Below are 23,936 nucleotides of genomic sequence, written 5' to 3' on the forward strand. Positions count from 1 at the left end.
GTCATGTCCTGTACATGCAGTAATAGTCACCACCCAGGTGGAGAAGGCGCATGTCCACGCTAGGACTGCATTTTGATGAATCCACATTCACTAGCTCTGAGGGCAGGAGTGAGCAGGTCTCCATCACTGCCATCTGCCCAAGAACCTTCAGATTCCAAGGCTTCCCTCCCCTTTCTCAGTGAAAGGGCATCCTCACACCAGAACCGGAGATTTAGTCAAAGAGCCATTTCAGCCTCCCTACCCTGGAGGCCCTCCTGAGTGGCCCCTGTGTCTCTTGGAAGCCTCCCTGCTGCCTCCAGCGCCTAGAGAGCTGCTGTAACTCCTGGATTTGGGCTGCAGAGCCAAGCCCTGTCTCATTCTCCAGCCACATGATGTGCCCCGACATTGTCTCCCAGTTGGACTGGACAACTTCCAGGTCAGAAACTGGTCCTGTCTTCCCACTTCCCTAGTGCCCAATACTAGGCAGGGCCCACAAAGGTAGGCAGCTAGTCCAGATAGCAGGCCATCTGAGGGGCAAAAGATCTCCTCCACTGAGCCCTAGCCTGGTTTTGGGTAAGCACCCAACCAGGGGATGGGGGTGGGGGGTAGGAGCGGTGGTGGTGGTGGAGGTTCTCAGCCCCACCCAAACCTCATGTTCCTGTTGAGTTCTCTGTTGCTGGACACGGGGGGCTTATGAGAATCTCTTGAAGTGGTTGGCCCCTCTGGGGCTAAAATGATACAGGGTATGGTTCTCAGCTTTATAGTTTTTTAAGTCCCTTGAGGGGCTTCCCCAAGTGGCTCAAGCGGTAAAGAATCTGCCTGCAATGCAGGATACCAGGGTTCAATCCCTGGGTCGGGAAGATTCCCTAGAGAAGGAATTGGCAACCTAATCCACTCCCTCTTGCCTGGAGAATTCCACGGACAGAGGAGCCTGGCGGGCTACAGTTCATGGGATCGCAGAGTTGGACACAACTGAGTGACTTTCACTTTCAACTTCCTTGAGGGTCACAAGATCACAACTAATAGTTAGGGTCTTGTAAATCAGTCAGACGTGACCCTTCTGGATGGCTGCAGGCTTTGGCTCCCCCAGACTTATCCTGCGCTCTGTAACCTATGATGTGATCAAACCCAAGAGACGTAATAAAACCCCACAGTTTCCTCTTGCGTCACACCGGGCTGATCTTTTCCACTCGCCTTTCCCCAGGGGCAGCGGCAGGTCCAAGCCCTCACAGGGTAAACAGGCCAGCCATGAGGTGATGGTGGCTTACCTGTACTCTGGGTGATGCAAGAGAGGAGGTCCTGCAGGCGCATCCTGAATGTGTCGAAGCCGTCTGTGTGTACCGTGGCTCGCGGGCTCTGGGGCTCCTCCTGGCGCAGCTGGTGGAGTGCCTTGCGCAGGAAGTCATGCATGTCCAGCACCTCCTGGTCCGAGGCATACTGTTTCATCCTCTGCACCAGCACGCTGCCCATGCGGATCCGCTGTAGCACGGCGTCCAGCCGGCCCAGCTGGCCCGCTATCTCTTCGTAGTCGCGCTGGTACCGCGCACCCACGCCTTCCAGCAGCTCACGCTCCAGCTCGAGCACGTGCGCGACCACCTCGCGCACGCGCTCTCGGATGAACTCCTCGGTGTCGGCGCGGACACGGCCCAGCTGGGTGATGGCAGAGCGCATCTGCGCCTGCGCTGCCGCAAAGGCGCGGTCCTGCTCCTGCAGGTCCTGGGTCATGGTGTCCAGCTCATCCTGCCGCTGCTGGATCTCCGTGCTGATGTCGCACTTGAGCTCGCTGTGGTCCCTATCCAGGAGCGCGCACGAGCAGCACAGGGGCTTGGAGCAGCCCCGGCAGTAGATGCTGCGGACAAAGAAGGTTGGCCTGATTTAGGGCATTCCTGCTTTCTTTTTCTCTTTAAATATTCTTTATTAAATGCCTCTTCAAAAAGGTTACAAAACTTTGAATCCTGGTATGTTTCTAAGTCTGTGCTTTTCTCAGTTCAGTGTTTCTGGTTATGGTGATAGTATCCAAACTACCAATAAAACTTACTGGAACATAAACATAAAAAAGTTACTAAAGTAGTAATAGCTAGCCTCCATCCATAAAATACTGTATATTAACACATATATATGTAATTTAGAAAGACAGTAACAAAGATCCTACATGCAGGGCAGCAAAGGAGACAAAGATGTAAAGAACAGACTTTTGGACTCCATGGGAGAAGGCGAGGGTGGGATGATTTGAGAGAATAGCATTGAAATACGTACATTCCCATATGTAAAATAGATGACCAATGCAAGTTCGATGCGTGAAGCAGGGTACCCAAAGCTAGTGCTCTGGGAAAACCCAAGGGACAGGGTGGGGAGGGAGGTGGGAGGGGGTTTCAGGATGTGGGGACACATGTATACCCATGGCTGATTCATATCGATGTATGGCAAAAACCATCACAATATTGTAAAGTAATTATCCTCCAATTAAATAAATTTTTTTTTTTAAAGCAGAGTTAATCATCATCAGAAGCACCCAGAACTTCTGAATTTCTTTTCTCTACCTCGGAGACAACCAGGGGAGCATCCTGGGTGCATCCTTCACACCTCTGGCTCTTCAAACCACTTCACATAAATATTCACACTCTTCTGCTGCTAGCAGAATTCTAAGGACTTGATACATTTCATCCCATTTAATCCTCGGTAGAGTTTTTAAAGAGAGAATTATTATTATCCTTACTTCACAGATAGAAGAAAACAAGATGTTCAGAGCTTAAATAACTGACTCATACCTACAACAATTTTGGGCAGGTTGATGTTAAAAAAAAAAAAATCAGATCATGCTAAACGATTATTTTGTAACTTCCTCCTCTAATTTAACTTTTGTCCAGGACACTCCTCATCTAGGTCTACAAGCATAATCTTCAGTTCAGTTCAGTCATTCAGTCGCCGCCAACTCCATGAACCACAGCACGCCAGGCCTCCCTGTCCATCACCAACTTCTGGAGTCCACCCAAACCCATGTCCATTGAGTTGGTGATGCCATCCAACCATCTCATCCTCTGTTGTCCCCTTCTCCTCCTGCCCTCTATCTTTCCCAGCATCAGGGGTCTTTTCAAATGAGTCAGCTCTTCGCATCAGGTGGCCAAAGTATTGGAGTTTCAGCTTCAACATCAGTCCTACCAAAGAACACCCAGGACTGGTCTCCTTTAGGATGGACTAATGTATTCTTTAATAGCTCTATTACATTCCAGATGGACCACATTGACTCAGTCATCCTATTAATAATGCATTGGACCAGTTTACTGGAAGACAATTTTTCCATGGGGTGGGTGGGAGGGGTGTGTGCAGGGGAAGGGGAATGGGTTGGGGGAGGGGTGGCAAGGGGTGGTTCAGGCAGTAATGAGAGCAATGTGCAGCAGCAGATGAAGCCTTCTTCGCTCCTCGCCAGTTCCTAACAGGTTTCTGGCCGGTGTGGGTCTGCAGCCCAGGGTGTTGCAGAACCCTGTGTTAACGGGCATACCAATGATTTCCTGCTTGTGCATTTCCCCCCCAATATGGGCAAGGCTTTATGAAGCCTAATGCATAGATCCTTTTGCTTCTATGAAATATATTACAAAATAATAGAATTGCTAGGTCAAAGAGAATGTATATTTTTATTTATTTAATATATTTTAGCCAGCAGACACGTCCACAGTATTTACTATGTGTCAAGACACTTATAAACATTTCACAAATATCAACTCACAATTCTGCCAAGAGAATGCACTGGTCATAGCAAACACCCTCTTCCAACAACACAAGAGAAGACTCTACACATGGACATCACCAGATGGTCGACACTGAAATCAGACTGATTATATTCTTTGCAGCCAAAGATGAAGAAGCTCTATACAGTCAGCAAAAACAAGACTGGGAGCTGACTGTGGCTCGGATCATGAACTCCTTATTGCCAAATTCAGATTGAAATTGAAGAAAATAGAGAAAACCACTAGACCATTTAGGTATGACCCAAATCAAATCCCTTATGACTATACAGTGTAAGTGAGAAATAGATTTAAGGGACTAGATCTGATGGACAGAGTGCCTGATGAACTATTGATGGAGGTTCGCGACATTGTACAGGAGACAGGAATCAAGACCATCTCCAAGAAAAAGAAATGCAAAAAAGCAAAATGGCTGTCTGAGGAGGCCTTACAAATAGCTGTGAAAAGAAGGGAAGCGAAAAGCAAAGGAGAAAAGGAAAGATATTCCCATTTGAATGCAGAGTTCCAAAGAATAGCAAGGAGAGATAAGAAAGCCTTCCTCAGTGATCAGTGCAAAGAAATAGAAGAAAACAATAGAATGGGAAAGACTAGAGATCTCTTCAAGAAAATTAGAGATACCAAGGGAACATTTCATGCAAAGATGGGCTCAATAAAGGACAGAAATGGTAGGGACCTAACAGAAACAGAAGATATTAAGAAGAGGTAGCAAGAATACACAGAAGAACTGTACAAAAAAGATCTTCACGACCCAGATAATCACGATAGTGTGATTGCTCACCTAGAGCCAGACATCCTGGAATGTAAAGTCAAGTGGGCCTTAGGAACCATCACTATGAACAAAGCTAATGGAGGTGATGGAATTCCAGTTGAGCTATTTAAAATCCTGAAAGATGATGCTGTGAAAGTTCTGCACTCAATATGCCAGCAAATTTGGAAAACTCAGCAGTGGCTACAGGACTGGAAAAGGTCAGTTTTCACTCCAATTCCAAAGAAAGGCAATGCCAAAGAATGCTCAAACTAAGCACAACTGCACTCATCTCACACACCAGTAAAGTAACGCTCAAAATTCTCCAATCCAGGCTTCAGCAATACGTGAACCGAGAACTTCCAGATGTACAAGCTGGTTTTAGAAAAGGCAGAGGAACCAGAGATCAAATTGCCAACATCCGCTGGATCATTGAAAAAGCAAGAGAGTTCCAGAAAAACATCTATTTCTGCTTTATTGACTATGCCAAAGCCTTCGACTGTGTGGATCACAATAAACTGTGGAAAATTCTGAAAGAGATGGGAATACCAGACCACCTGATCTGCCTCTTGAGAAACCTGTATGCAGGTCAGGAAGCAACAGTTAGAACTGGACATGGAACAACAGACTGGTTCCAAATAGGAAAAGGAGTACGTCAAGGCTGTATATTCTCACCCTGCTTATTTAACTTATATGTGGAGTACATCATGAGAAACGCTGGGCTGGAGGAAGCACAAGCTGGAATCAAGATTGCCGGGAGAAATATCAATAACCTCAGATATGCAGATGACACCACCTTTATGGAAGAAAGTGAAGAAGAACTAAAGAGCCTCTTGATGAAAGTGAAAGAGAAGAGTGAAAAAGTTGGCTTAAAGCCCAACATTCAGAAAACTAAGATCAAGGCATCTGGTCCCATCACTCCATGGCAAATAGATGGGGAAACAGTGGAAGCAGTGTCAAACTTTATTTTTGGGGGCTCCAAAATCACTTCAGATGGTGAGTACAGCCATGAAATTAAAAGACTCTTTCTCATTAGAAGGTAAGTTATGACCAACCTAGACAGCATATTAAAAAGCAGAGACATTGCTTTGCCAACAAAGGTCCGTCTAGTCAAGGCTATGGTTTTTCCAGTGGTCATGTATAGATGTGAGAGTTGGACAATAAAGAAAGCTTAGTGCCGAAGAATTGATGCTTTTGAACTGTGGTGTTGGAGAAGACTCTTGAGAGTCCCTTGGACTGCAAGGACATCCAACCAGTCCACCTTACAGGAGATCAGTCTTAGGTGTTCATTGGAAGGACTGATGTTGAAGCTGAAACTCCAATACTTTGGCCACCTGATGCGAAGAGCTGACTCATTTGAAAAGACCCTGATGCTGGGAAAGATTGAGGGCAGGAGGAGAAGGGGACGACAGAGGATGAGATAGTTGGTTCATGGGGTCGCAAAGAGTCGGAGACGACTGAGCGACTGAACTGAACTGAATCCTTATAATAATCCTGTGGAGTGGGAATTATCATTGCTCCCATTTTAAGGATGGAGAAACTAAGCATGAGGTACAATAACTTGTTCAAGGTCACACAATTAGAAAGTCCAGAAGCAAATTGTAGTCCAGAAGCAAATTGTAGTAGACAGAATAATGGTGTGCATTCAAGTACTAATTCCTGGAACCTGAATATGACACCTCACATGGCAAGAAGGGCTTCCCTGATAGCACAGTTGGTAAAGAATCCACCTGCAAGGCAGGAGACCCCAGTTCAATTTCTGGGTTGGGAAGATCCGCTGGAGAAAGGATGGGCTACCCACTCCAGTATTCTGGCCTGCAGAATTCCATGGACTGTATAGGCCATGGGATCGCAAAGAGTTGGACTTGACTGAGCCACTTTCACTTCACTTCATTTCACATGGCAAAAAGGACTTGCTAGGTGTGATTACATTAAGGATCTTGAGATGGGAAGATTATCTTGGATTATCTGGGTGGGCCCAATGTAATCACAGGAGACCTCAGAGGGGAAAGAGGAGAGAGGCAAGAGAGTGAGAGAGGGAGAGGAAGCGGAAGTCACAGTGATACTGTCCTGGTGTCTTTGAAGGTGGCAGGGGATCATGAAGTACAGAATGCAGGCAGGGACTTCCCTGGAGGTCTAGTGGCTAAGACTCTGCTTTCCAAATGCAGGGTCCAGGCTTTGATCCCTGGTCAGGGAACTAGATTCCACGTGCCAAAACTAAACATTCCATGTGCTGCAACTAAGACGGGGAGCAGTCAAATAAATAAATAAACAATATTTTTTTAAAAAAGAAAAGAATGCAGGCAGCCTCTAGAAACTGGAAAAGGCAAGAAAATGGGCTCTTCTCAAGAGCCTCCATAGGGAACACAGTCCTACAGACATCTCGATTGTAGCTCAATGAGACCTACTGCAGACTTCTGACCTCCAGAGGTAAATAATCATCTATCTGTAATGGTTCAAGCCCCTAAATTTGTGGTAGATTGTTACAGCAACAATAGGAAACTAATTAAAACCCAAGTGGCCTGGCTCAGAGTCCACGCACTGAAGCACTGTAAATATTACTCTTCAAAGAGTACCAGGAGGACTTCCCTGTGATCTGGTGGTTAAGAATCTGCCTGCCAAGGCAGAGAACATGGGTTTGACGCCTGGTTCAGGAAGATCACACATGCAGGGGGCCTGGGTGCCACAACTACTGAAGCCCGTGTGCCCTAGAGCCTGTGCTCTGCCAACAAGAGAAGCCAGTGCAATGAGAATCCTGAGCACTGCAACTCAAGAGCAGCCCCACTTCACCGCAACTAGAGAAAGCCTGCATGCAGCAATGATGACCCAATGTAGCCAGAAGTTAATCAATAAATTAAAAACAATATTACCAGGAAAAATATTAGTTACTTCCCTAGGAATACTGCTATAATTTACTCTAGCCAGCAATGAGAATAACAAGTAAGCCCATCTAAGGCCAGAAGAAAGGATTTTAGCTGGGGCCACTTTGGTCTCAATTGCTGAGATCAACTTGTCCCAGAAATGCCAACAGAGAGCCTGCTGGCCAACCCAGTTCCAAAGTCTTGGCACCAGGTGCCAGGTACAAGTCCTCAGCTTTGCCAGCTCTCAACCTTTCCAAGTCACCCAAGGTGGTAAGTCCCAGGGCTTGAGACTCTTGATCAAACAGAGGAGACTCATTTCACACTAACAAAGCTTCTCTGGAGACAGAAAAATGTGTGGTAAGGGAAATGGGGGTCACTACTGGGTCATGAGCCTTCAACTCATCCAGCTTCAGCACACTGGACCTAAGTAACAGAGACTCATCTAGGCTGTGAGGCAGGGCCAGTGATTGAGGTAAGTGGTAGGGGGAGCAGAGAAAAAAGCTGGGCAGATGCAGATCTGACCTCAGATCTGTGCCCTTCCTTGGCAGGTCATGTAACCTCCCTGGACCTCAGTTTTCTTATCTGTAAAATACGGATAATTCCCACCTCATATGGGAGTGCTGGAGAAGATCAAAATAAGTCCTTCATGAATGTTTTTAACAAAGACTATAATTATAATTGACTGAAATATTAGTGTTCTCTAATGACACTATTAATGAGAAATGCTAAGAATTATGAAAAGAATGAGTAACTCTAGAGAGGGAAATTTGGCAAGATTCATCACAATTACAAATGTATTTATCCTTTGACCCAGCAACACCTCCTTCTAGATTTCTTTTCTACAGCTCTATCTCCATGCATAAGAGGTAACATCTGTACAACGTAACACAGTCCACAATAGCAAAGAATAGAAACAACCCAAGTGCCCATCACTACTCAAAGAGTTACATAAATTAAGATGCACCTGTGCAACAGAGTACTATGCAGCTGGAAAAAACAGAGGAGGTTCATTAAAGGCAAAAACCTCCCTAGCAAAATAAGGATAATAATAGGAGTATTAGAAGGATTAGATGTGTTATATACATATAAAGTTAGAACAGTGACCAGCATATACTGTATTCAATTATGATGATGTATATTTTAAATAAATCAAGATGTGGAAGTGTATATATAGGATGCTACCCTTTGTATATGAATGGAGAAAAACAAGAATATATTCATACTTGATTGCATTTGAATGAAGAAACCTTAGAAGGTTACAAATTATTAGTTATGCGATGGGGCAGGGCAGAGGTGGAGTAAGACATTTCACTGTACACCTTTGAGTTTGCTCTCCTGGTTGAACTGTGTGAACATATTACCTATGTTTTTAATTAAAGAACAGAATTCTATTAGATGTGGGCAATGCTGCTGCTGCTGCTAAGTCGCTTCAGTCGTGTCCGACTCTGTGCGACCCCATAGACAGCAGCCCACCAGGCTGGCCCATCCCTGGGATTCTCCAGGCAAGAACACAGGAGTGGGTTGCCATTTCCTTCTCCAATGCATGAAAGTGAAAAGTGAAAGTGAAGTTGCTCAGTCGTGTCCAACCTTTAGTGACCCCATGGACTGTAGCCTACCAGGCTCCTCTGTCCATGGGATTTTCCAGGCAAGAATACTGGAGTGGGGTGCCATTGCTTTCTCCATGTGGGCAATTAGGCTATAGACATAAAGGGAGAACTAGAACCAGCTGTCATTTTCTCAGCTTTGGGTCCATGGGAGAGGGGTTGAGTCTGTGGTGAGTGTCCCTTTCCATAGGGACATAGGGATTTCCCTGGTGGTCCAGTGTTTAAGACTTTACCTTCTAAAGCAGGGGTTATATGTTTGATCCCTGGTCTGGGAGCTAAGATCCCACATGCCTCCTGGCCAAAAAACCAAAACATAAAACAGAAACAATATTGTAACAAATTCAATGAAGACTTTAAAAAATAGTCCACATTAAAAAAAAAAAGCAAAAAACTTAGAAAAAAAGAAGAGTGCTCCAGGCCTGGGAAGGGGACCCCTAGAGTGGCCTGGCTGGAGGGAGAGGAAGACTTGCTGGGTGGACCACAGTCTCTGCTGGGTCCTCTTCTTTGGCGCCTTCTGCCCCAAGTGGGGTCTCCCAAGGGAAACCAGCCACCACTCCCCCTCTGCAGTCAAATGCTCCACCACTGAGTGATAACCACCGCCCCCCCCCCCCCCCACTTCCCCTCTTGATGGAAGGAGACAATTACCTTCAGGTCTCTCTCTGTTTGGGGTCTTACAACAGACAACCTGGGGCCCAAAGCCCCCAACTTTCTGCTAAGACTGAGGTGCAGACTCTGAATCAGAATGATCCCTCATGGGGCTGCCACCCAAGACCATGAATGACTTCCTTGGCTTAGGGTTCCTCATTCAAAAGACACTTACTGAGCACCTCCTGTGTGCTTGACATTTTTAGGGGTGACAGAGGTGAGGTGGGCACCTGCCCACAGGAGCTCCATCATAAGGATCTGGACTTAATACAAAGAGGTGTAGCTCTGGAGAGCTAAAGGGCACTTATTTACTCCTGGAATACTCAATAGAATGAACTAAAACACCACAGAATCAATATGCCAGAATTAAAATAGCTTAATTCTATTCCAGCAAAGCAAACATAAAGAAAATATGGTAAATATTTTCCAGCTCCCATTCACAATGACAATTTTTAAAATGCTTAAGAAAAAAAAAAAAGAAAAAAACCTAGACATAATCCTAACAAGAAACATGTAGAACTTATTTAGACTAAAGGACAAAAAACCCACTAAGAGAGAAAGTCTAAAAAAAATGAAAGAGTGTATCAAGGTCCCAACTACAGAGACTATTATTATTATATTAATTTTTCTGAAGTTAATATAAAGGTTTGAAGCAATTTTAGGCAAACTACGAATGAGATTTTAAAGCAATTAAAAAATTTTATTATTATTATTTTTGGCTGCACTGGGTCTTTGTTGTGGTGTGTGGGCTTTCTTTAGTTGCAGAGTAGGGGGCTTCTCCAGTTTTGGAGCATGGGCTCTAAGTCGCGTGGGTGCTCTAGTTGTGGCACATGGATTTAGTTGCCACTCAGCATGTAGAATCTTAGTTTTCCGACCAGGGATCGAACCTGCATCCCCTGCATTGGAAGGCAGATTCTTAACCACTGGACAATGAGGGAAATCCTAAGAATGAGATTTTAAAACTTAACCAACTGATTCTAAATTTTACTTGAAGGAGTAAACAGATCAAATAGATGAGAAATTTTTGTAAAAATCCATGTAAGGATAGGGATTTTCAGTGCCACTGACAACATTATAGAACTACCACTATTAATGTACTGGTATAATAGCCAAGAGGAAGATCAGCAAAACAGAAAGCCCTGAAAGAGACCCCGGCATCTATCAGAATACAGCATTTTACATAATGAAAAAGAGCATCCCAAACTAATGGACATTAAAGGGTTTTTCAACAATTTTATCAGGAAAACTGGTTATGGGGAGGTGGGGAGGCGGGGAGGTGGGGGGCGGGGGTATAAATCAAGTTAGAGCTTTGCCTCATGCTCTACAAAAAGATATATTTTTGATGAATCAGAGTTAAATATGAAAAATAACACCATGGGGGTATAATAGTTGGTTATTTACTCTCATGATCATAAAGACCTTATAACCAAGGAAGAAATGGAAGACATCATACAATCAACAGATGGAGTTGCCTGAAAATTCAAAATGGTCTATTTTTTGAAAAGACATGCACGAGCTCCTATTTTAAGGAAATTACACTTTGTGACACTCAGGGATGTTCATTCTGTTTTAGATAATTATAGAGACAGAAGGAAGGAAAGGAAAAATTCTATACTGATAGCACTTACCTCTTTCTCTTCCTCCCTCCCCTGTTTTATGTACTGAGATTTTCCAAAAGTTTCCATAATCAATTCTAAACAAAGGAGTTTGGACTTTAAATAGGAGGCAATGGGGAACCAACAGAGAACATTCCAAGTGGGAATTACAACAAAGCTCTATCTCTTCTGTTTTGTGACACATTGTTCGGTGTATTCCTTTATGACTGCAGTGAATTGACTGCACTATGACTATTTTAACAGAAGCTCCAATAAGTCCCCTGGGTTCTCAGCCTTCCCATTCCTAAGCTGCCTGTGTCTAAACGTCCCGCAGGCCATCTGACAGTGGGACAAGGTATCGGGAGCTTTCCATGATTCCTACCTACGAGACCGTGAGTGAATTACGTTCTCTCTGAGTCTTAATTTCCCCATCTACACAGTAGGGATAAAGATTCTGTCTCACAGATGGTTACAAAGATGAGGGGCTGGTGCATGGGAAGCAACCAGCACAGTGCCAGGCACACAATGGACGTTCTGGAGTTGTGAAAGAGCGGGCATTGAGCACATAGCGGGGCGGTGTGTGTGGGGAGCGGGGCGGTGTGTGGGGGGAGCGGGGCGGTGTGTGTGGGGGGAGCGGGGCGGTGTGTGTGGGGAGCGGGGTTGTGTGTGTGGGGAGAGGGGTAGCCCTGCTGCTGGTGAGCCTCTCAACCTTGGGCAGTAAGGAAATATCGCCACTGAGTGTGGTTTCTGGACTGCTCCCTTTCCAGTAGGGACATGCCACCCTAAACCAGCCTCACCTCCGACGAGGACCACAGCAGCATGCCACTTATGCTGTCCTAGGAACCTTGCATCCTCAGAATGCAAGAAGCAAAACTCCTGTGAAATCAGGACCCGTGGAGGAGAGTTGGCTCCAGAGCACAATTCCAGGGCAGGGCCTGGCTTGGTGAATGGTGACAGAAAAACCGTCCACGTCACACCCCCATCTCAACAAGGTGGGGCTTGGAGCTTTCACTTCTGAGGGGTAGTGAAAGGAACAGCCTCCTTTGGAAATTCAAATAATTAACTAGAGGGGAATTAAAGGGATCCATTAGTCATCTGCACAGCAGTATGAATGCATTTAATGGGCCTGGTTTCCTGCTATCTCCAGGGTGACAACAGTTGAGGAAATAACGATTTCTGAAGCGAGGAGAGGAGATGCATAGTTGGAGATGCCAAGATGCTCAAAGAGAATGAAAGCATTATCCGTTAACTAGTCATGGCTGAGAAGGTGGTGGCAGAGATAGGGAAACCTGAGGTCTTAGGAAGATAAGAGAAGTTAGGAAAGAGGAGAGAAGGAAGCCTTGTCTATTTCATACTATCTCCTTACACTGGCCCCACAACCAAGAAAGAGGAAGAGAAAATTTGTACTTTTCCTTCCCCACTCTTTCCTGTGTAGGTCTCTGCTTTCCAGACGGGGTGGGCAGTGTTCTGTTGGGCCATGTCACTCATTCAGCAGGCGCACTGCTGCATGGGCCCCTGCCTCCCCTTCCCTCTTTATGGCAGTGAAGGGAACTACCATCCAAAGGCCACTCCAGCCAGAGATCAAGGGGAATTCCAGACTCCTCCCCTCCTAGACTGCTTCAACAATTACTCATCGTTAAGTCTTGTTAAATTGTTTCTTCATTTGCTTAAATATAACGACTGAATACCAACTATGTTGCAGGTATGGGGCTAGAACGTAGAGATGATTAAGGCTGAATTCTAGTTCCTAAATCTGTCATACCAATTCCCAACAACACTGCCTTTGTTCTTGTCCCAGTTATGACTTGGATGCCTTTAAGACGGTCCCTTAGTAGGCCTCCTTGCCCCTGGTCTCTCCAGTCAACCCTTCCTAGTGCCTCCAGACAGTATTTCTAAAATGTGATTACCATCATTAGCTTAAGTGATTGCAATGATGCCCCTTGGAAGTACTGCCAGAATAGTTACCAAGTGCAGGAAATATTTTAAGTGGCATGTAAGTTATATGTTAATGAAGGAGATTCAAGTTTTGAGCAAAGTTAGATCACTTGGGCAAATTCATTGAGTTGTATAATAATATACTATAATTATATAGTATTGGATACTAGTCAACATGAACACGATTTGGATTTACATGTCAGTAAATTTTGCAAGACAACAAGACAAAGTTTATCACATAGATAGTGATTATCAAGCTATTTTATTTAAGTCAACCTAATTTCAATAAATAAAATGGCAAAACAGATGGAAATGGCTTAAACAATCAATTAACTAAAGCCATGAATAAGAAAAATGATATTTGATGATTGAGATAGCAATAACTTGTGGTTCAGCTGGTAAAGAATTCGCCTGCAATGCAGGAGACCAGGGTTCGATCCCTGGGTTGGGAAGATCCCCAGGAGAAGGGAAAGGCTACCCACTCTAGTATTGTGGCCTGGAGAATTCCATGGAGACCATGGGGTCGCAAAGAGTCAGAAACGGCTAAGCAACTTTCACTTTCACTTTATAGGGGCTTCCCAGGTGGCGGTAGTGGGTAAAGACGTCTCCTGCCAGTGCAGGAGCTGCAGGAGTCTCAGGCTCAGTCCCTGGGTCTGGAAGATCCCCTGGAGTAGGAAACGGCAATCCACTCCAGTATTCTTGCCAGGATAATCCTATGGATAGAGGAACCTGGCAGACTACAGTCCATGGGGTCACAGACTCGGATACAACCGAGCATGCACACACATATGTAACTTAATACTTTATTAGTTAAGGAACATATGATATAAAGAGGCAGCTCTTCTATTTAGTTGTACCAATCTCAAAATACCTCTCCAACTCTAACAGATTTGACAGAACAAATCCAAATTGTAAAATATGCCAAAGCAGGTATTTGTTACGCAATTCAATGACTATAAAGTTAATCATTAAATGTAAATAGAATCTGGGGACATAGAAAACAAGTAGTAACTCCTTATGTGACACAAACAATTTTGACATTCTCAAGTACTTTTATAAAAATGGGTACAAAATGATTTTATGTAGTTTTGAGTGTCTACTGTGGTTCTGATCTTTGTTATTCATTTAATCCCTATTAAACATATACAACCAACTCTGGTATCCCTGCCTAGGAAATCCCATGAAAGGAGGAGCCTAGCAGATTACAGTCCATGGGGTTGAAAAGAATCGGACATAATTTAGCAACAAAAGTACCACCCCAAGTACTTTTATAAAAAAGATAATAAAATGATTTTATGTAGCTTTGAGGGTCTACTATGGTTCTGATCTTTGCTATTCATTCAATACTCATTAAACATACACATTTCCCCCAAACTGTAGTAATACTGTTAAGATTATTAATCTGAAAAAGAATAAAATCATAAATTAAAAACTGTAATACTAAAGGTAACAGAGCAAGAAGAAAATAAGCAAGAGGAAGAAAGAGGAGGAGGGATAACATAAGAAATTTTCACTGAAATAGAACTTTTAGACTAAAGGAGCAAGTCAGGTTCTAGAATAACTTGATACAAAATGCTCAACACTAAGACAGCTTGGTTAAATTAATACATCTCAGGAATGAAAAGTATCTTTAGGCATCAAGACAGAAAAAGCAAATGAATCTGTCCTCAGGACTCTCCTGGTGAACATCTGCTGCTGAACGATAATTCAGCAAAGTCTATAAAGCTCTAAAGAAATGACATCTGGGCATCACCAGATGGTCAATACTGAAATCAGATTGATTATATTCTTTGCAGTCGAAGATGGAGAAGCTCTATACACTCAGAAAAACAAGACTAGGAGCTGACTGTGGCTCAGATCATGGACTCAATATTGCAAAATTCAGACTTAAATTGGAGAAAGTAGGGAAAACTATTAGGCCATTAATACATGACCTAAATCAAATCCCTTATGATTATACAGTGGATGTGACAAATAGATTGAAGGGATTAGATCCAATAGAGTGCCTGAAGAACTATGGACAGAGGTTCGTGGTATTGTACAGGAGGCATTGATCAAGACCATCCCCAAGAAAAAGAAATGCAAAAAAGGCTAAATGACTATCTGAGGAGGCCTTAAAAATAGCTGAGAAAAGAAGAGAAGTAAAAGGCAAAGGAGAAAAGGAAAGATATATCCATCTGAATGCAGAGTTCCAAAGAAGAGCAAGGAGAGATAAGAAAGCCTTCCTAAATGAACAATGAAAACAAATAAATGAAAACAATGGAATGGGAAAGACTAGGGATCTTTTCAAGAAAATTAGAGATACTGAGGGAACATTTCATGCAAAGATGGGCACAATAAAGGACAGAAATGCTATGGATCTAACAGAAGCAGAAGATATTAAGAAGAGGTGGCAAGAATACACAGAAGAACTGTGTCATTATAAAGATTTTAATGACCCAGATAACCACGATGGTGTAATCACTCACCCAGAGGCAGACATTCTGGAGTGTGAAGCCAAGTGGGCCTTAGGAAGCATCACTACAAGCAAAGCTAGTGGACGTGATGGAATTTTAGTTGAGCTATCTCAAATCCTAAAAGCTGATGCTGTTAAAGTGCTGCATTCAATATGCCAGCAAATTTGGAAAACTCAGCAGTGGCCACAGGACTGGAAAAAAATCAGTTTTCATTCCAATCCCAAAGAAGGGCAATGCCACAGAATGTTCAAACTATCGCACAATTGCACTCATTTCACATTAGCAAAGTAATGCTCTAAATTCTCCAAGCCAGGCTTGAATAGTACATGAACTGAGAACTTCCAGATGTTCAAGCTGGATTCAGAAAAGGCAAAGGAACTAGAGATCAAACTGCCAACGTCTTCTGGATCATAGAAAAAAATAGAGAATTCCAGAAAAATATCTACTTTTGCTTCATTGACTACGCTAAAGCCTTTGACTGTGTGGATCTCAACAAACTGTGGAAAATTCTTAAAGAGCTGGGAATACCAGACCACCTTACCTGCCTCCAGCAAAACCTATATGCAGGTCAAGAAGCAACAGTTAGAACTGGATATGAAACAATGGACTGGTTCAAAATTGGGAAAGGAGTACAGTAAGGCTGTATATTGTCACCTTGCCTATTTAACTTATATGCAGAGTAATCATGTAAAATGCTGGGCTAAATGAAGCACAAGCTGGAGTCAAGGTTGCTGGGAGAAATGTCAATAACCTCAGACATACAGATGACATCACCCTTATGGCAGAAAGTGAAGAGGAACTAAAGAGCCTCTTGATGAAGGTGAAAGAGGAGTGTGAAAAAGTTGGCTTAAAATTCAACATTGAAGAAAGGAAGATCCTGGCATCCAGCCCCATCACTTCATGGCAAATAGATGGGGAAACAAGGGAAATAGAGAGAAACTTTATTTTCTTGGGCTCCAAAATCACTGCAGATGGTGACTGCAGCCATGAAATTAAGACGCTTGCTTCTTGGAAGAAAAGCTATGACAAACCTAGACAGTATATTAAAAAGCAGAGAGATTACTCTACCAACAAAGGTCCATCTAGTCAAAGCTATGGTTTTTCCAGTAGTCGTGTACGAATGTGAGAGCTGGACCATAAAGAAGGCTGACCGCTGAAGAACTGATGCTTTTGAACTGTGGTGTTGGAGAAGACTCAGGAGAGTTCCTTGGACAGCAAGGAGATGAAACCAGTCCATCCTAAAGGAAATCAACCCTGAATACTCATTGGAAGGACTGTTGCTAAAGTTGAAGCTCCAATACTTTGGCCTCCTGATGCAAAGAGCCCACTCACTGGAAAAGACTCTGGAAGCTGGGAAAGACTGAAGGCAAAAGGAGAAGTAAGTGGCCAGCAGAGGATGAGATGGTTAGATAATATCACTGACACGAATCTGAGCAAACTTTGGGAGACAACGGAGGACAGAGGAGCCAGGCACACTGCAGTCAGACATGACTGAGCGACTGAACAAGTCTAATTTTACTTCAATATCTTTTTTTTTTCGTCAAAGTCAAGGAAAATTAAACATAACATTGCTTAAATAGCAAACTTCCTTTGAATAATTTAATTCTAAGGGAAAATACAATCTCAGCTCTAAACAAGGGACTTGCAGAATTCTTTTTTTGCAGCTGGGCCTGGTTGTTAGTTGAAGACTGCCTGCATGTGGAGGCTGGGAGCACCGGGGCAGGCTCTGTGCAGACAGAGTCTGCAGTCAGGAAATCCTGTGTCCTGTCCTGGTCCTCACTGGGATAAGACCTCTTACTTGGGAATGAGCTCCCATTAATGTTCTGGCCTCTTGCAACAATTCTTTCTTTCTCAATAATCTTATAGGAGGGTGTGGAACAGAACTATCCTATGACCCAGCAATCCCATTCCTGGGCATATACCCAGGAAAACCATAATTCAAAAAGCTACATGCATCCCAATGCTCAATGCAGCACTATTTATAATAGCCAAGACATGGCAGCAACCTAAATGTCTACTGACAGAGGAATGGATAAAGAAGATGTGGTACAGATACAATGGAATATTACTCAGCCAGAAAAAGGAATGAAATCGTGCCATTTGCAGAGCTGTGGATGGACCCAGAAACTGTCATATACAAAGAAGTAAGTCAGAGAGCGATGAACAAATACCATATAACATCACTTATATGTGGACTCTAGAAAAATGGTATAGATGATCTTATTTGCAGAGCAGAAACAGACATAGATGTAGAGAACAAAAGTATGGATACCAAGGTGGGGAAGAAAGGGAGGGATGAATTGGAAGATTGTGATTGGCGTATATACACTACTATGTATAAAATAGATAACTAATGAGAACCTTCTGTATAGCACAGGGAATTCTACTCAGAGCTCTGTGATGACCTACATGGAAAGGAAACCCAAAAAAGAGGGATAGATGTATATGCATAGGAAAAGGGAACTCACTCCAGTATTCTTGCCTGAAAAATCTCATGGATAGAGGAGCCCTACAGTCCATGGGGTCACAAAGAGTTGGACACGACTGAGTGACTGAGCTGATTTACTTTGCGTACAGGAGAAACGAACACAATACTGTACAGTAACTATACTCCAACAGAAATTAATCTAAAAATGAAGACGAGGTCAGATCCAACCAGAAGAGTGCATTCTCTGACCATATCGGAAAAGGCAAAGTTTCCCACTTGAAAAGCACTGCCCCGGTACCAAGGAGTCAAAGAGCACCACTCAAGGCTGGCTTCATACCTGTCCCCTGCACTCTGCTTTCTGCTGCCACTGTATGATGTTGCCTCTGCCCTGAACCCTTCCCTGAGCTGTCCAGGGTGCCTCTCCCCACCTGTTACAAATCATCCCAACTTCTGGTCTTGGGAACGCTTTTCCCAGTTGATCATCTCATCATACTTCTCAAACTAGATAACTTTTTGTTTGTTCAGTCACTCAGTCATGTCCAACTCTCTGCGACCCCATGGACTGCTACACGTTAGGCTTCCCTGTTCTTCACCATCTCGCGGAGCTTGCTCAAACTCATGTCCATTGAGTCGGTGATGCCATCCAACCATCTTGTCCTCTATCATCCCCTTCTCCTCTTGCGTTCAATCTTTCCCAGCATCAGGGCCTTTTCCAATGAGTTAGCTTTTTGTATCAGGCGGCCGAAGTATTGGAGCTTCAGCTTCAGTATCAGTCCTTCCAGTGAATATTCAGGACTGATTTTTTTTAGGATGAATTGGTTTGATCTCCTTGCTGTCCAAGGGACTCTCAAGAGTCTTCTGCAATACCACAGTTCAAAAGCATCAATTCTTTGGCATTCAGCCTTCTTTATGGTCCAACTCTCACATCCGTACATGACTACTGGAAAAACCATAGCTTTGACTATACGGACCTTTGTAGGCAATGTCTCTGCTAATAGGTCTTTAATTTCCCCCACTCAACTATAGCTAAAGTTCTTTCTGGCTACAAATTTTAACGGTCCTAGATTGATTCCCCTACCCTACCCCTACCCTAAGGCACTCCCGAGCACACGTGATGATAAGGCTGGCAGCCACCTTGACCTCCAGGACAGGCTGTCCATGGCAGTGTGAGACCCTGGCCTTCTCCCCATGCTGCCATCTCTGCAGTTCTGCAGGCCCCACCTGCACCATGGCCTCAGCCTCCTAAGGCGGCTCCTTTTTCCCCAGGTCCAGATTCTTTGCTTCAGTTTCAGGTTGGGTCATATACCCAACAATAAATTGGTAAATCTCAAATTCTTTATGGAAGAGGAATGGCAACCCAGTCCAGTATTCTTGCCTGAAGAATCCCATGGACAGAGGAGCCTGGTGGACTACAGTCCATGGGGTTGCAAAGAGTCGGACACGACTGAGTGACTAACACTTTCATTCTCAAAATGTAAGTAAGCATGTAGCCAAAAAAAAAAAACAAACAAAAAACAATCCTGGTCTCCCTGCTCCTAAACTTGCTCACCTCAATCAAATAGCAGAGTACAGAGAGAGGATCGGAACACTCTCCCGCTTTCGGCCTTAATTCCTCTCGGGGGTTTCCAACAGAGTCCCCCATAGATCCACTCACACTGTGTTCTCCAGGATATTCACTGGTGTAAGAGCCAACTGCAGGGAAATGGGGAAAACTGAGAACCTTCTTTGTCCTGGAAATTACAGGACAGAGTCATAACTCTTCCAATTCCCCCATGCTTTTTCTTTCTTTCTTTTTTAATAATTGTATTTATTTGTTTTTGACTATGCCGAGTCTTTGTCCCTGAATGAGCTTTTCTCTAGTTATGGAGAGCCAGGGCTACTCTAGTTGCAATGCCAGGGCTTCTCACTGCGGTGGCTTCTCCTGCTGCGGAGCACCGGCTCTAGGGCGCACAGGCTTCAGTAGCTGTGGCTCGTGGGCTCTGTAGTTGCAGCTCCCCAGCTCGGGAGCACAGGCTTAAGAGCTGTGGTGCACAGGCTCGGCTGCTCTGAGGTACGTGGGATCTTCCCAGACCAGGGTTCGAATCCACGTTCTCCAGCACTGGCCGGCAGATTCTCATCCACTGATCCACCAGGGAAGCCCTCTCTCCAATGTTTGAGCCTAGCTCACCCTTTTAGCCCCTGCCGCCCTGCACACCGGTTACCTGGAGTTCCTGAAATGCAGCAGACTTGCTGGAGCCTCTCGATTTGCACACGCTCCCTCCCCTTTCTGCTTCCTTACCTATCAGCCTAAGTACGATACCCCCTTGGAAGCTGTAGTCCCCAACCAGTAGCCAATCCAGGCTAGGCAGGTGGCCTTTCTTGAGCTCACTTGCCCAGTGTCTGCCTTCCTTCTTCCTCATGCCCTTAAATAACTGACTGAGCACCCATGGGACGTTGGCCCTCTGGCAAGGGAAGACGTGAGGCAGAGGACAGTGTCTTTTCACACTGTCCTTAGGGCAACTATGGGCACAGAGTGACCCACGTGAGCCGGCTTCCTCAAAGCCCTTTGCAGCCTTGATTGTTAATTGTAGATCTGGTTCCTTCACCAGACTGTGACCTCAGAGGTCGAGGGCTGTATCTGTTTATATTTATACCCAAGCACCTAGCAGAGGGCTTGCTATGTAGTAGGAAGGTGGGCTGAAAGAATGGACTCCAGAGGCATGGTGACCAAATGCCAAGGGCACCAGGGAGGACCCTCCCAGGCTGGGTTTAAAAGTTTAAAGCCATTTCTGATGCTGCCTCCTAGTGTGAATCGTAAGTCAGCTCAATGTCAAAGGATGGAAGGGTTTATTATTGACTTGTAAGCTGAAGGAAGTTGTGGGTTATTTGTGACACTGAGGTTTTGTGCAGAAGAAACAAGTTGAGGTTTTCTAATAATCACTGATAAAATGTGAAACAATGTGAACTGTGACTGTGTACGTATGGTTTTTAAATAACACGGTCAGCTTTTTGAAGCCATCTACCATGCACAAGGGAAAAGAATCCTGTCTTCTTTCTGGAAGGACTTCCTTGCTCATTATACCTGGGGAGAAATCCACGCTCACCCCCACACTAAAAGGTGAGGCACTCCGTAAGCTACCACCATCCTGGGGCTCTGGCGGAAGTCCTGTCCTTATTGCAGGGTGGAAGATATAAACTGTGGTTCATATAACTGCTGCCTATCAGCTACTAAAATTGTGTGATCTAGATGTTCACATTTACATGTGAGCAGACAACACAAAACCACAGGATCTATAAAGAGAATTAGCAGCCAAAATGGGGACCAAACTGATTTCTGGCTCACATTGATAAAAGGGTAATATAGGAAACATAAAAACTTCCAAAACTTCTAAGCTTGTTAGTTAGGGAGATTTAAGAATATACATTGAGAAAAGAAGAATAGGCCGACAAGAAAAAGCATCCTGAGAAAACTGACCTTATTTGGCAATTAAAAAAAAAACATGATTGCTAGGGGAAAAACCTAAAAAAAAAAAACCCTCAACATATGTAGTAAACAGTAGAAAGAAGTCTCAAAAAAAAAAAAAAAAAAGAGCTGGTGGATTAGAAAATCAATTCAAGTACCTATGAGAATCTGGAAGAAAAAAGGCAAAGTAACGGAATTAATGGAATTCCCAGGGGGCTACAGTCCATGGGGTCGCACTTGGACACAACTGACCATAGAGAGTGCCATACCGAGTGACGTTAAGTTAGACAGAGAAACACAAATATCATATGATGTCACTCATATGTGGATTCTAAAAAAAAAAATGAAACAAACAAACTTATTTACAAAACAGAAATAGAGTTAAAGATGTAAATACAAACTTATGGGTACCAGGGGGAACACGGGTGAAGGGTAAATTGGGAGACCGGGATTGACATAAACACGATGCTGCTGCTGCTGCTAAGTCACTTCAGTCGTGTCCAACTCTGTGAGACCCCACAGACGGCAGCCCACCAGGCTCCGCCGCCCCTGGGATTCTCCAGGCAAGAACACTGGAGTGGGTTGCCACTTCCTTCTCCAATAAACACAGTACTATATATAAAACAGATAAGTAATAAGAACCTCCAGTTTAGAATGGAGAACTCTACTCATTACTCTGTAATGACCTATTTGGGAAAAGAATTTAAAACAGAGTGGATATATGTGTACGTATAACTGATTCACTCCATTATACAGCAGAAACTAATATCACATTGTAAATTAACTATACTCCAATAAAAAATTAATTTTAAAAAAGCCACACACACAAATACTTGTAAAAAGAAAAACATAAGCAAATGAACAGAGAGCAATACATAAAAAAAGTAGAAGACAATTTCTTTGAGCTGAAGAAAGACTTGAATTTTCAGTTCAACAATGTCAGAGAGGATCATTGAAAAAAGAAAAGACCTATAGCTTGAAGAAATATTTTCAAGAATAAAGAAAAATTACATAAAAGTCATTAGCAGGGGCTTCGATGGTGGTCAAGTAGTTAAGAATCCACCTGCCAATGCAGGAGACACAGGCTGGATTCCTGGTCTGGGAAGATTCCACATGCCTCGGGGGGCAACAATGCCTATGTGCCAAAACTTCTAAAGCCCACACGCCTAGAGCCTGTGCTTCACAAGGAGAAACCACTGCAATGAGACGCCCTCTCACCGCGAGTAGCCCCCTCTCTTTGCAACTAGAGAAAGGCTGCATGCAGCAACAAAGACCCATCACAGAAAAATAAAATAAAGATCTTTTTTAAAATCCTTAGCAAACAAAAACAGATTACCCAGAGAGGAAAAATAGACAATAACTGACTTTCTCACCTGCAACACTGAAGGCCACAAATGTACAAAGCAATGTTTATGTATTCCAAGATGAAAGATTTGTGATCGTGACCTCAGAATTTTACAATGAGCTAAACTTTCCTTTAAATGTGACTCCGTGGTCTCACTGTCTAGGGCCTGGGTTTGATCCCTAGTCAGGGAATTAAAATCCCACAAGCTACATGGCACAACCAAAAAACATTATAAATACAGAAATGTGACAGCAAAAGAACCTGCAAGTTAAGATACTCAAAGTTCTGGAAAGTATGCTTCAAAAATCAACCAAAAAATTTACTTGAAGTATTCCAGTCAACTGGGAAATGAATAACATTAAATAATTGAAGAAAGAGGAAGATATAGAGAAAATTATTGTGGGCAGCAACACCAATTAGAATCTAAGATCATAAATAACAAGTGGGTTACAATGTGATAACTAACTGCCAAAAAAAGCTGCTTAGGATAGAAAAGACATAGAAAATTTGGTAATAATCTAGAGATAAAATTTCATGTTAATCCAACTATATCTGAATGTGGGAATGGAAGGAGAGAAGAAAAAGTATGCTAAAAGTTTTATCCTATTTGGAAGAACAGTTGTAATCTACTCTTGATGGTTCAGTTGGAAAAGAATCTGCCTGCAATATAGGAGACCTGGATTCGACCCCTGGGTCGGGAAGATGCCCTGGAGAAGGGAATGTCAACCTGGTATTCTTGCCTGGAGAATTCCAGTGACAGAGGAGTCTGGGTGTCTACAGTTCATAAGGTCGCAAAGAAACAGATGCCAACTGAGCAACTAACCACACATACACACACACACACACACACACACACACACACACACTCACTCACTCTTGATGGTGAGAGAGAGATACACATACACACATATGTTCTATTATGTTTGTTAAAAATTTAAACAAGAGTAGAAAGAGGAGATATAGATACATCTCTACAAAGAATACACATTAAAAAAAATCCGAGGAATGTGCTAGTCAAAGGAATACAGTAGGCCCCAAAGAAAACCTCAACACAGTCATAGATACAACTCTTAAATACTAGTTGACCATATTGTAGAAATTAACATCAAACATTTAAATCAAACAATACAAGCCACTTGAGAATTTTAGAAAACGTTC

General features: G+C 43.5%; 1 protein-coding gene across 5 annotated transcripts in view; it reads right to left on the bottom strand.

Moving 5' to 3' along the window:
• Positions 1–23,936, bottom strand: part of PML (PML nuclear body scaffold) — a 52,808-nt gene that overhangs the window by 21,560 nt on the left and 7,312 nt on the right. For all 5 annotated transcript variants that reach the window (XM_061159019.1, XM_061159021.1, XM_061159020.1 and 2 more), the window contains exon 3: positions 1,248–1,828. In XM_061159019.1, the coding sequence (XP_061015002.1) occupies positions 1,248–1,828 (581 nt within the window). The remainder of the gene's footprint in view (positions 1–1,247; positions 1,829–23,936) is intronic.

This window comes from Dama dama, chromosome 13 (assembly GCF_033118175.1).
Source record: "Dama dama isolate Ldn47 chromosome 13, ASM3311817v1, whole genome shotgun sequence".
NCBI classification, from domain to species: Eukaryota; Metazoa; Chordata; class Mammalia; order Artiodactyla; family Cervidae; genus Dama; species Dama dama.